Source organism: Lichenostomus cassidix, chromosome 3 (assembly GCF_008360975.1).
Source record: "Lichenostomus cassidix isolate B80296 chromosome 3, HeHo_3.0, whole genome shotgun sequence".
NCBI classification, from domain to species: Eukaryota; Metazoa; Chordata; class Aves; order Passeriformes; family Meliphagidae; genus Lichenostomus; species Lichenostomus cassidix.
The window spans coordinates 67,403,829-67,416,822 of NC_139483.1; the positions used below are offsets into that span (position 1 = coordinate 67,403,829).

The 12,994-nt window shown below is 35.4% G+C and overlaps 1 protein-coding gene across 1 annotated transcript in view; it reads right to left on the minus strand.

Annotated features, from left to right (window-relative positions):
• Positions 1-12,994, minus strand: part of FIG4 (FIG4 phosphoinositide 5-phosphatase) — a 52,304-nt gene that overhangs the window by 16,296 nt on the left and 23,014 nt on the right. The window contains exons 11-18 of the mRNA XM_085056187.1: positions 11,809-11,942; positions 11,256-11,372; positions 10,820-10,865; positions 9,487-9,635; positions 6,810-6,976; positions 4,187-4,325; positions 1,410-1,468; positions 659-806 (exon numbers count right to left, since the gene is read on the minus strand). Of these exons, the coding sequence (XP_084912313.1) occupies positions 659-806; positions 1,410-1,468; positions 4,187-4,325; positions 6,810-6,976; positions 9,487-9,635; positions 10,820-10,865; positions 11,256-11,372; positions 11,809-11,942 (959 nt within the window). The remainder of the gene's footprint in view (positions 1-658; positions 807-1,409; positions 1,469-4,186; positions 4,326-6,809; positions 6,977-9,486; positions 9,636-10,819; positions 10,866-11,255; positions 11,373-11,808; positions 11,943-12,994) is intronic.

Genomic DNA, 12,994 nt, shown 5'->3' on the forward strand with positions numbered 1-12,994 from the left:
TTTATCATTACAAGTTGATGTATATATAACTTAGGTATTTAAAAAGCTTTCAGTTGCATTATTTAGTCCCATAAAACAGCTGCAAGTATTACCACTTGCCAAAGATGCTAAAACATTGTGCTCCTTTCCTGTGCTGTAGAAGCTCTGTAACTCAGGGCTTTGTACATTGTTTTCAAAATGCTGCCAACAATCAAATTGGGTCAAACAGCTACATGAAACATAATCTGCCTGGAAATCTTTAGCTAAACCATGATTCAGATTATGCTCAGAATATCCAGCTGATTGCTGCCAACAAAAAAATCTGAAAATGTCTGGCCAGCTGTGAGAACCGGATGAACTGAAGAAAACATCTGCAAAACAAGAGCAGAACATCAAGAAAACAATTGTGTTGAAAGTAGCTTCTGTGATCTGAGTCCACAGAGAAAAGTTCATCTCTCAGCCATCAAATGCCCAGGCATTAGGCACTCCATAATGAGAAATAATTGGAAATTTGAGTGTTATTTTAACAGACTTTTTTGTTAGAGTAACATTTCCACGTAGCATTGTGATGCTAAATTTGAAGTTACACATATTTAACCAAATAGATCAAATGCGCATTTAATTCACACCAAATCAACTTCCAGTCAAGGATTTAGAGCCACAAAACATCCCAATATACCGTGTAGAATTGGTCATTGCCAAGCAGAAAGTCTCATCAAAACTGCTCAGCTCATATGGCCTAAAAAACTCATTGTGGATATCAATTTCCTCTTCATATTTGTGGAATTTTTTCACTGTCAACTTGCGTCTGTTTTCAGCACACGTCACTGAGGAGGAAAAAAAAAATTTTACTAGAAATTACTGACTCTTGCAAAAATCTAAACAAATCTATAAACAGTTGTCTGCTCACCTAGCCACCATACAAGACATTTTTTTCCTACACTCATATCCCCTCTGAGACAAGGAAATATGACATGAAGAAGATGCATTGCACATCTTTAATAAATATGCATTATCAACCACCATAATTTGATTTCACTTCATCATGACAATTCCTAATAAAACATGCTCCACAGTACCCCAGAGAAATAAGACACACTAGCTATATTGTGTCATCTGCAACAGGAATAGAACCACCAGCACAGACTATAAATACCTGCTAATACACAAGAAAAAAAAAAGGAAAAAATAATTAAGTGTGCCTTGGCTCATAAACATATGAAGGTCAAGTCTTAGCGACTTAGGTAGCTCTTGCAATTTGCAGTTGAAAAATCATATCTCATTGCAGGGTGGAGAATAAAAGTATTTAGCAATCATTACGGAAACACCTTTTTTTTCAGATTTGGGATCTAAAGCAGTTAAAAAGCATTTGTGACTAAAACTTCTTTTTAAAGATACTCTGCAAGGCAAGGAGCAAACATAGGTCCTACCTTCATCAAAAGGAAGAGGTAAATGCTTTAGCACACCTGCGGTCCACCAGTAAGTATAGCTGTACAAAGAAAACAGAAACACAATTGATACAGGAGACTGGATCTTGTATCCAGCACATCCAGTTTGCACGTAACATTCACCCACCAATACACTGTCACTTCTGCAAACATTGCTGAATTGGATGGAGGATTTAAACAGGCCCCTATCCAACTACTTTTCTCTCACATCAGGAAATTTAAACACATGAAGCTTTATACAGGTATGGACAGAAGAGTGGCTTTGTTCATTGAAAAAATACATTTCAGGTGCCTTACCTCTACAGCACTGAAAATTAAAATCTCAGTACATATCAAAAGCATTTATGTATTTCTGTTATTGCTGTCTTTAGAGGGTGGGAGGAACTGAGTGAGAGCATCCCCTCTCATTTGTTATTTAGATCCCAAAATTTAGGAAAAAGGTATCAAAGAATGAAGGTCAATGATAATAAAATCAGATGATTGTCAAAGCAGCTGACTTCTACACAAAGAAATACATTTTGATGTAGCAGCTGTCATAAGTCTGAGAGTTGTTGGCACAACCCCTGCAGGAAGCTTATTCAGGATTTCTGTACAACAACAAAGGAAGTCAAGCAGCATTCACAAAACAAAACATGTTTTATCTTTCATTCATGTTTACACATTTTTAGTATCTCTTCTCAAATATACTTTAATACTCAAATATACTTTATACTTCTCTAAATTATTCTGGTAGTTTCTTCTATTTCATTACATGGAACGAAGACACAATTGTCTTCATTGATTTTTATTCCAAATACGTGTGCATTCACAATACTGTGGGGGCTGTAATCAGAGTATTAATGTGGTTATCTCCCACTCCTGTCAATGTAGCCATCTGGAGCAGACACAATGTGTATATTCCCATGGCCAGGGATACACTTGTTAGTGAGATTTAGGAGACGGTACAGAACAGGCAGGAAAACACATTTCGGTTCCAAGAACTGTGTATATCCTAGACAGTAAGGAATGAGTTATGCTGATGGTACTGCCTCTTCTCAAAGTCCTGTACCAGGCCATGCTAGTAAGGTATTTTCTCCAGTGCCTTCAGAAACTATGCAGACGCACCCAGTTTTATTGCTTGCATAAATGGTAAGTAACATGGCAACACAAAGTCTCCTTTCCCATATTCACCGTCCTTTCAAGTGAATCATAAATTATACAGAAGTAAGATATGAACCTTATTAAATATTTTTCTCCTGATGAGGAGGCAAATACAATATAGGAAAAGCACAGACAGTCAAAAGAAGTTTCAACGGCAGGAAACATCATCTTCCTTCTCCTATATCCTTGATTTCATTATGAGTGTCATTATTTCTTTTGCTGCTGTGCCCAAGGAATCCAAAAGAGGCACTACACAGGCAGGAAAAAGTTACATGAAGAACTTGTCCAATTGTTTGGTATAGAAACAAAAATTACTTGGAGAAGCTTTTTTAATGTATTTATTTCACCTAGTTATTACATGGAGGTGTCATTTTGTTCACATTATTAAACATCTTGATTGTATATTTTAACTGCTCAGAAGAAATTCTGGCTAGAATTAAAGGTAAAACTAACAAGTAAACAAAGAGTACCAACTTTTTTTTTCAATATTCCACCTCATTTGAGAACAGTATCTGTGACAAATAAGAGACAGCTGTTTTAATAGAATAACAGAAAGGGACACTAGAACATTTGCATATTTGCAATGTATCAGCTGAATTAATTTTAGACATGCAATAATGTTCAGAACGAGTAGTCAAGAAAATGAATATTGCATGTTTAATGTATGCCTGAAATAGCACTTGGTTGTATGGCTCACATGGGCTACCATCAAGAGAAGCCTCCTCAGACAGTACAAGAGGACTGAAATTTAGAAAGAGCCATGCCATGTGCCAGCTGCTGTGACAGGCTAACAGAGTAAGTGGCCAACAGGGACTGATCACTCTGTTTAAACACTTGCAGCTTTCCCCAGACAAAAATCTAAATGCAGATATTCAGATCTACCATTTGTAATAACGAGCTTCAAGGCTCACAGAATGAACAAAGGTAAAACCAACAAAAATTGTAAGAGATTATTTAGATGACAAGGCGAGTATTATCCTTTTTGTTAAAATGGATTTTAACACATAGTATTTATAGTCTTCAGCAAAATCATTTCACTTTGTGAACCACTCAAATTACTTTTAAAATTTTATACTTTATTACTTCTTGTATTACCATGCAACTACAGTGGAAAGCAAATGAAGAAAAGTAGTCTTCCAAACAGGCTAGACATAGGCTGAAAGGAAGGTAGGAAATCATGGCTTTCTTGGTGTGCACAGCCGCAAACTACGTGCAGTACATAGAAAAATAAATGTTATCCTCACCAAATAATCTCAAATTCAACAATTAAGAAATCTGACAATCAAGAATGCACCTGTATATTGCTTAGTGAAACTGTAGTAATTGTACTTCACTAAAATAGTGAAGCATTTTACACTGAAAGAGAGAATTCCATATGAAATTATATTTCTTTTTAAGTACAACAGGAAAATAACATACTAAAGCAAATCCTTTGAAACGCCACCATTCAGCATTTTTTTGTAATCCCTTTAAGGTAGTTTTTTTAAACTTTTGTATAAGCATAAGAAACAGTAAGCAAGTTTTTGACAGGCTGACCTAATTATTTGATTAACAATGTGTATTTTTCAGACTTTATTAGAGCAATACCAAACAAAACAAAAAATGAAACAGCAAAATACCTTTGCCTGGTCTGTGAAAGACTGAGGGTGTTCTTGTGATGCAAATAAAAATCAGTGGGAAGTTCCCAGAGATGTGGCTTTCCTTCTGCAGGCTTGAACACTCCCAGAAAGAGATTGATAGAATCTTGCCTGTCTGCATCTGTTGGACAAGAGGCACACTGAACACCAGGAGCACTGCACAGCTCAAGCCCATTCAGACACTGACATACCTTAGTGAATTTACTGCAGCCTAAATAACTGAAGAATGATTTAATGAAATTAAATAGTAGCTATACAACACAAGTTCCCAACAAAATATACAAATAATAAATTCTTTGGGGTTTTCTTGTCAAAACATAGTAAAATGATTAAACTTCACAAACACCTTTTAGTAATTTGGACTTTTTTGCTGATGGTTTAAATCATCAATTGATCTTGTCATATTTTAAGCTCCACCAAATTATTAATTATATGTGTCTTACTTTATCTCATCTGTACAACTTAATTAGTTGTAATTATCCTAAAAGCTTTGAGGTCAACAGATGAAAATATTTTCTTATAATAACAGATTATTTTTAGATTAATGTATTTTTAATGATAGACAAACAATACCTGTGTAATTTAGTGATTTATTTAGGAGGCAGTGATAGCATGCCACTTGTAACCCTGCTCTGAGTCTTATATACTGTATGACTTCAAGCAAATCACTAAAGTTTTCTGAGTCTGTTTAATTCAGGTACGAAAAATATTTAAGCATTAAAAAAAAGCTTCTCAGGTCAGAAACACAACGAAATGCTGACTCTTGAACTGGCTAGCCCTCAGATTTTATTTGCATTTTAAAGGATATATGATGGATAGTAACAAGAACAACTGCAGTACAGCAAATCAGAATCTTGTTACAAAACTGTTTCCTTTTTCTTTGCCTTCTTAGAAAACTTAAAGAACAAAATTATCTCTCTCAATGTGTCACATTAACAAGCTAGCTGTTGCCATCTGAATAGGCAGTGTTGGACAGTGAACCTTTAAATTTCATTGAAACAAGTATTTTAAAACGCCATACTAAAAATGCAGTAAATACAACATTGAATGCTACTTTTCAACGATGTCATCTTCAAATGCAAGGAATGCATAAAGCAACAAAAATATATGCCTCAAATGGGACCAAATACCAAAATCATAAGTAAACTGAAACCAAAATCATAAGTAAACTGCAGCACCTTTAAGAAAGTTTCATTCAAAGACAGTATTGACCACAGTAAAGACTAATGTCTGTTTGTGTATTCTGCTACAAGTTCATTCAGATGACAAGCTAGACTTCTTTTAAATTCCACATTTTTTCTTGTTTTCATAACATATTTTTTAGAACAAATTATTTAATTACTAGAACACGTGCATATCAAGACTATCCTTGCAAGCAGACCACAACCCCAAATGTGGACCTAGAACTTTGCTCAGGCTTCCACCTAATCATTTCAGTGGCTGGCATAAAAGTGAACATCTTCAGAGATTTCATCTCCTATGTAACAGTACAGGTGACACTGCAAGTGTGCTACCTTTGGCTCACAAGAATTGATGAAGCCAGACCTTACTGCCAAGGTAAACAATAAGAGACCATATCACTGAAATAAACAAGTTCTCCATTTCCCATTTAGTTTGGGCAAATGATACACAAGTTATTTATAATCAGAAAAGTTACTCTGAAGGGTGTGCTCTCAACATTTCATATACACAGAAGCATTAATTTCAGCCAAAGAACTCAGAGAACACTGAAGTATTTCTAGTTGTTGTCCAACTCGCTGTTTTAAATTTCATAGAGTCTCTAAATAATTGCAGTCTACTAGGAAGAGGAAACTCCTAGCTATGCAACTTCTGTGAAAAAAATAATGGAGAACTGATACAATATTTATAACACAGTAGCACTCAGTGTTTGCCCTTCTGACATGTCTTAGACTGTCCTTTGATCATTCTTTTAGATCTTTTTCAGGACTTCTAAACACACCACACTTTTTTTGGGGTTATTTTGCATAAGATAAGGCTCAGCATTTTTCAAAGAGGTTTTCCCTTAGCAATGTTGCCCAGAAGAAAGTAGAACACTCAGTGTTCTACTAATGAGTGATATGAGCTAGTAAAGGAGTAAGTTAATATTTTATGACTAATTTAACTGAAAAAAATAGCTTATTTCCTTGGTTTTTGGTCTGTAGCTCCTATTCATGCAAAACAATTACATACATTACAGCTTGCTTTGCTTTGAGCCCTCAGAAACATCACAAGAAATACTCCACATGGAGCCTTCTACTCACGTTTAGATTTACCAGTTTCCATATATTTGCTGAAGACATTCTGTCCAACATTTTCACACTCTGTAACACCTACCTGCTTCTCTGTTGATCTATAAATGTCACTGACAGATGCAGTGCTACATGTGTGCATTTTCTAAATAAAAGTCTGCATGCTCCAACATAGGATAAATAAATGACATCAAATCAGAATACCTATTTGAGATGTTACTGAATTATTTGGAAATTATAGTATAGATTAACTCTGTCATAAGATCATAGTGTAGATTATAGAAACATCACGGGTAAGATGCTTTTAAGCCATTTTAAATAATGGCTTAAAAGAAAGCACTTAAAATTAAATTTACCTGAGAAAGCATTACTATAATATCTTGAGAGCGTTTGCATAATATCTTTGGAATGCTGAGTCCATGGAGCAATCTTTCTATATGTTTTTACTCTGTGGACAAGCTGAGAGCCTCCATATTGAAGAGAAAGTGTGTCTCCATGATCTTCATATAATTCTTCAAATAATCTGAAGGAAAAACAAAATGTGTCATCGATCAATTTTCTGAATAGAATTTTTAAAGAGAAAATACAATAAAGTCTTTCTGCAAATGCATTTTCTTTTCTTTTATTCAGATAAATATGTGGAAATTTTATTCAGACATAATAATTACTAAGAAGGTTTAGAGTTTGAGATTTTCATTACTTTTTAATGTAAGAGAACAGGTTTAGACAACAAAGTATGCAATTCTGGAGATTCAGGAAGATTAACATGTCCTACCAGTTAATGGGGAGAAAACAATGTATCTTCACTAACCAAGGCATGTTAAATACATTAAAATGGATAGAAATTTCAGTATCTCAAGGCTACTTTTTCTGTCAAATATACTGGGAATGAAGCTAGCATAAACTTCCAAAAATCTCCCCAGTTACAATAATGATGGTTCAAAGGTACAAAATGAATAAACATGACTTGTAAGAGAAGTGTATGGCAGTCAGGTAACATTTACTGGATCTGGAAAATCTTGATGTAAGTAGAAGGCAGAAAGAATTGGCTAAGAATTTACTTGAACAAGGAGAGCTGGCTGAAAAGCAACACACTCCTCTGTCATCAGGAAATTGACAGTATCCAAACTGGGAGCAGTCCAAAAAGCAAAAATTAAAGAAGCTTCCTACCAGTGACAACAGACAACAGCCTCAGAAAATAAGGCTATCTTAAGGAAATGGTACTCAGCCTGAAAGATAACAGATTGAAAAGTGCTTCTCAGAAATGGAGACTACGCCCTTGCCTGAGCAAGACAATGACAAGGATGACATTTTGCTAAAAGAGACTGGAAGAGGCAAAAACCCCAAAACCGAACAAAACAGACCTCAACCTCCCACCAAAACTAAAAAGCAAACCCAATCACTAAACCTGTGGGAATGTGTTTCACATCAGTATAGGGAGACAAAGTAACTCAGGCATCTACATGTAATACTGTAGAAGAAAGAAATCCTTGAGGAGTGAAAAGGAAGATGGAAACAAAAAACAAAATAAAATAAAATAAAAAATGCACCAGAACAAGACAACAAAAACGTTCCCCCAAGAAAGTTTCCAACAAAGGGACAGTATTGCATATGTAACCTAGCAACCATCTGACTGAAGTTCTCAAATGTTCTGGATGAAGAACAGTTATCTGAGCAGCAAATTGATTTCTGTCCAGCAAATCTTCTGCCCAAAGTCATGTACAATGAGATCAATTAGGAGGAAACATCTGCTAAGTAACTTTAAAAAACAAAAGAAAAACCCTAAAACAACAGACAACACCCCTCCCCCCCCAAGGAATAACCCAAAACCCACTTGCTTCCACACAAATTGTTCAGAGTTCATGACACCATGTATGAGAATCTCATTTGGTTCTTTGGCTTTGGTGGGTTGGTTTGCCTTTATTTGACCAGTAGCCCCAGAAGGCTGCACAGCAATTGGTATTGGCAGCAAAAATTATTTATTCCCAGAGGTAAATGTGCAGCTCCCAGCAGCTGGGACATGGTGGATGAGAGACACTGCTAGCACACTGAGAAAATCAGCCAGCAGGTGCTCTCCCAAGCCACCAGGCAGAGGCCAGGAGCCACCACTTGCACAGTGAACCAGCAAGCTGCAGGCGAGGTGGCTCCTGCAGCACATGCCAGCTCCAGGCACCAGGCAAGTGCTGGAAATTAATGGCAAAAAAGAGGTGGAGCTGAAGGTATGTCTCAAGTAAAGGGGTGGAAGCCTGACTACTTGTGTTTTCTGAATACAAGTTAGGTCTCCACACTCTGAAACTATCAAACCACTAGTCCAAGCCAGCAATGAAGCCATAATTTCACATTCATGACAGCAGTTTAAAGGAATAAAAACAAAGCACCTTAAAGATTCTTTCATTAATTTGTGAAGCATATTTACAAATTAAGTAGCTTAGTTCCCTCTGACCTCCAAAGCATTTCAATATGAATGCTGGGTTTTTATAAAGGGTTTGAGGATGCTTGTACAGGTACCACTGATACTTGATCTGAAAGAACGATTTTGCTGAAAAGCTCTTCTTCAATGAATCAAAAACCATGAAATTTTTCCAAAGAAAATGTAGGAGACAGCAAGGTAAGATGTACTTCTATACAAATACAGTTTGGCATGCTCCATAGAAGGCTGTATTTATTTCAGTTTTCACTTTTAGTCAGCATTTTGCCTCAAGCAATTGAAACAAGTGTAGAAGACTGGGCTGGGGGTTTTCTTAAATTTATTTTGAAGGAAAACACTTTTCTTTAGGCACATAAAAATAATAAAGTCAAGCTGTTATCTTCTAAGAAGACTGATAATCATACTTTTCCAGAAGAGCAAACTTCAGCATGACCAGATTTCCCCAAGATTTCAAGTATGGAAGTTTTTTAAACTTGGATGAATAAACATTAAATCATTCCAGTAGAAATAACTGTACTTTCCTTCTATATTAACATAATTCTCCATAATCTCTTGACTTCAAATTAAAAGTTAAAACCATGACACATTCTATTAATCTATCTTACCTTACAGCATCTGTATCAAATTGTAAGTTTGGTTTATCAATCAATCCCAATGAATACAGCTGGTAGGCCAAAGCACATTTCCCCACCATAAATTGGGCTGTGTTAGTTCGATCTAAACAGTCCACACAATTCGTTCGGAGAACTCCAGTCTGGTAAAGCAACCCAAATAAAAGATTGATCTTAATTAACAAATAATAAATACACTCATGGTTATTACTTTTTTACTACTAGCCACATCTTATCAAATCTCAAATTATGTCTTCACAAAAATTTGAGGAAAGACATTTCTAATAAAAGTTAAAAAGCAATTCATCTCTAGCAAGCTACGCTAGAGTGCTGTCATGCCTATTTTCAAAATATTGCTTTTATCATCACACAAACTGCAGGTCTCCTTCAACTCACAAACAGCTCCAAAAAGCACTTTTTGGATGTTGCTCACAAGATGCCTAGTCAGAGATTAACTGTGACCCAAATGCTTACAAGTATGTCATTGGTGACTCTCAAATTACTAAAGATAAAATAATAACTTTCCTACTACAGGTAAATCTGTAAGACCAACATAAAAAAATCTAGCCAGGGTTGATTTTTTTCAAACAGATCAAATTCTATCTTCTCTGCTGTTTATCTGCCCTCAACAAACATACCCCAGTGATCAGCCAGTAAAGGAATGGTTGTATGCTCTCTAACTTACAAGAACTACGAAAGTAAGAATGGCAAGTCAAAAGCAACTAATGCTTCTTAAGAATATGCCTGTGTTCAGAGTATATAACTGGAACATTCAGGTATGAATTTGATATTGCATGGTTTGCAGTTTAGTCAGCACTTTTCTGACCTTAAAGAAAGATGTATTCCTAATTCTATTTTCTTCTAGTGATGGAAACGGCAACAATGTACAGAATATTCAGCATTGGTGAAAATGTCAGTAAGCTATGTTCACCAGGGTTAAATATGCTTATTTCTCCCTTCTGTACAATATTTTATGATGCAGTTTGCTAAAATGCTACTGTTTTAACTTTCATTGCACCGATAACATTACAGACTAAACAGTAATGGAAACTAGTTTAAAATACAAGCATTTCTCAGACTAAATCCAGCAAAGATACAATTCCAACACCATAAGGTTTTGGGATACCAGGCAAGAAGTTTAGGTCCTAATTCCCAACTGGATTTCTAGAAATGACAGAAATAGTACTGTGTACAATAAATATTACTTTAAGAGCAATCTAAGTCATCAATCAAGTATTTAAGTGAAATGGTTCACTGTTCTTTAGGAGTAATGATCTACATCACTATGCCTATGAACGACAAAATACATACTACTATATTTTAGTACCTGCAAGCGACCAGTGGAAACAACACAACCTCCCAGTTCATTCCACCTGAAAGAGAAACAAAAGAGAATGACCTTCAAATAACTTAAAAAAATAACAGATCATATAATGTATTGATCTACTCAGTGAAAAATGGTCACTTCTGCATTTTCAGGGACTTGAAAGACTTCACCTGCAGCAGTCTAAGCGAATACGATTTCAATTTTTAAAAAAGTTTTAAATTTTGTATTTAGTAATACCATAAAATCAAATGGTAAACATCAGACTCAGTAACATTTAGATGACAATTATCTTATTAGTGAGCCTCAAAACATGTCAATTAGTAATTTCCAAATTAGTAAATCTTAAAATAAGGAATAATCTAGTAGACATAGTACTTCCAAACAGCTTTCTAAGGAACAAGTGCTATTCATTATGCATCAAATAAATTATAGGTACTTTTCATCTGGACGCAAGATACTGCAGTAGGAATCAGGTCGATTTACAAAAAATCCAGTCTTCTTCACTACACTTTCTGCAATCACATTCAGTCTGTCAAGGACATTGCAAAGTTTGCTGAGGAGAGGGGAAAAAAGAAAAAGAGACAGTCAAGTTACATTAATACTAAAGAAATTTCACTACTTGAAAATTTCTTCCATAACAAAAATGATTTGAAGACAGACCCATCCATTTATTCATCCAATCTACAGTTTTCTTAGATTTTACAGGAAACAGAGACTGACCACATCTGAGCAATTTTGTTTCTTTTATAAAAAAACATTACATAAGCTAGAAGAAGAAGACTTAAAACAATCTAAAACGCCTTGACTTTTACATCACACTGATTTTTCTCTACCAAACTTTCTGTGATTCAAAAAGGCAGAAAAGGATGTATGATTATGCTGAATCACATTCCCTTGTTTTGTTTGCAAGGTGCTGTTTTGTTCAGTAACATTTGCTTCCATGTGTACATTGCAACTACAAGCACTAGTACAGAAAGCATCTTTTTCACCTTTTTGTATATTTGGCCATATCCCAGGGTATATATATAATTGCATGCTCTGGGGGTAAGAACTGGTTGAGATATGTCACAGCAGCAACAAGCTCTTCACTGAGAATCCTTTCGTGCTTTCTTTTTTCACGTTCCTTTAGCAAAAAGAAAAGGAATTTAATATTACAATTTTCATTAAAAATGTATGTAACCCATACACATGCACACATATATGTATGTATATATAATGGAAAGCAAAAGTGGAAGCTGTAAAAACAGCAGACATTTCTTCATAAACAGTACAATTAAATTAAGAACAGGAAGGACAGAAAAATCTGAATACTCTAGGTTTTTAACAATTGATCTGTATTAGCAGGAAAAGGCATCTGTTTCAACTGAGCATAATCATTGGCTGAAAAATTGAATGCTGTAAGAGTAAAGAAGAACACAGAGAAACAAAAGTGGCAATGTAGGTGAAACGGAGAATGACAAAAGAGAAGCAAAAACATAGGTAGAAAGGGAAGCATACCATTCAGTTCTGGAGTATAGGAGGACAAAGGGAAATTCTTCTCCATTACTGGCAGGAGATGGGGAAAAACAGCTCCCATCTCCCAGTCTTGCAATAAATTTAAAAACTGTAATTCTGTTGCCATTGCCTGAATACAAAACATGCTTTCACAGAACCATAGAATGGTGAGGCTTAGAAGAGACCTTAAGATCATCTAGTTCCAATCCTCTGCCATAGGCAGGGATGCCACTCACTACTTCAGGTTGCTCAAGGCACCTTGAAACAAACCTGGCCTTGAACCAGGCAGTCTGTATTAGTATCGCTTGCCTCTCGCTCCATCCAAACTAAACCCTATACTGAATCTGTGCTATAAAACCTGCTTTATCTATGTCAACAGCAGTCTTGAACCAACCCAAGGGAAGCCTAATAAATTAATTACTGCTTAACAAGCTTCTAGATTAGACAGATACAAGAGGACATAGATTTATATCTCATCGACATTTAAGAAATCAAGTACTTGAGAGAGATGCCCTTAGCATTTGTGTAAAAGCAACAGATACATAAAAAAAAAGGTGTTGAGGTTTGAGGGCTTACCCCTCCTTGCCTTTTTTTTTTAAAGTTTTTAAGGTACATAAAGTAATAAAGGAACATTAATTTTAGCATCTTAATACTGAGCAACTACAGAGAGAGAAAGAAAGA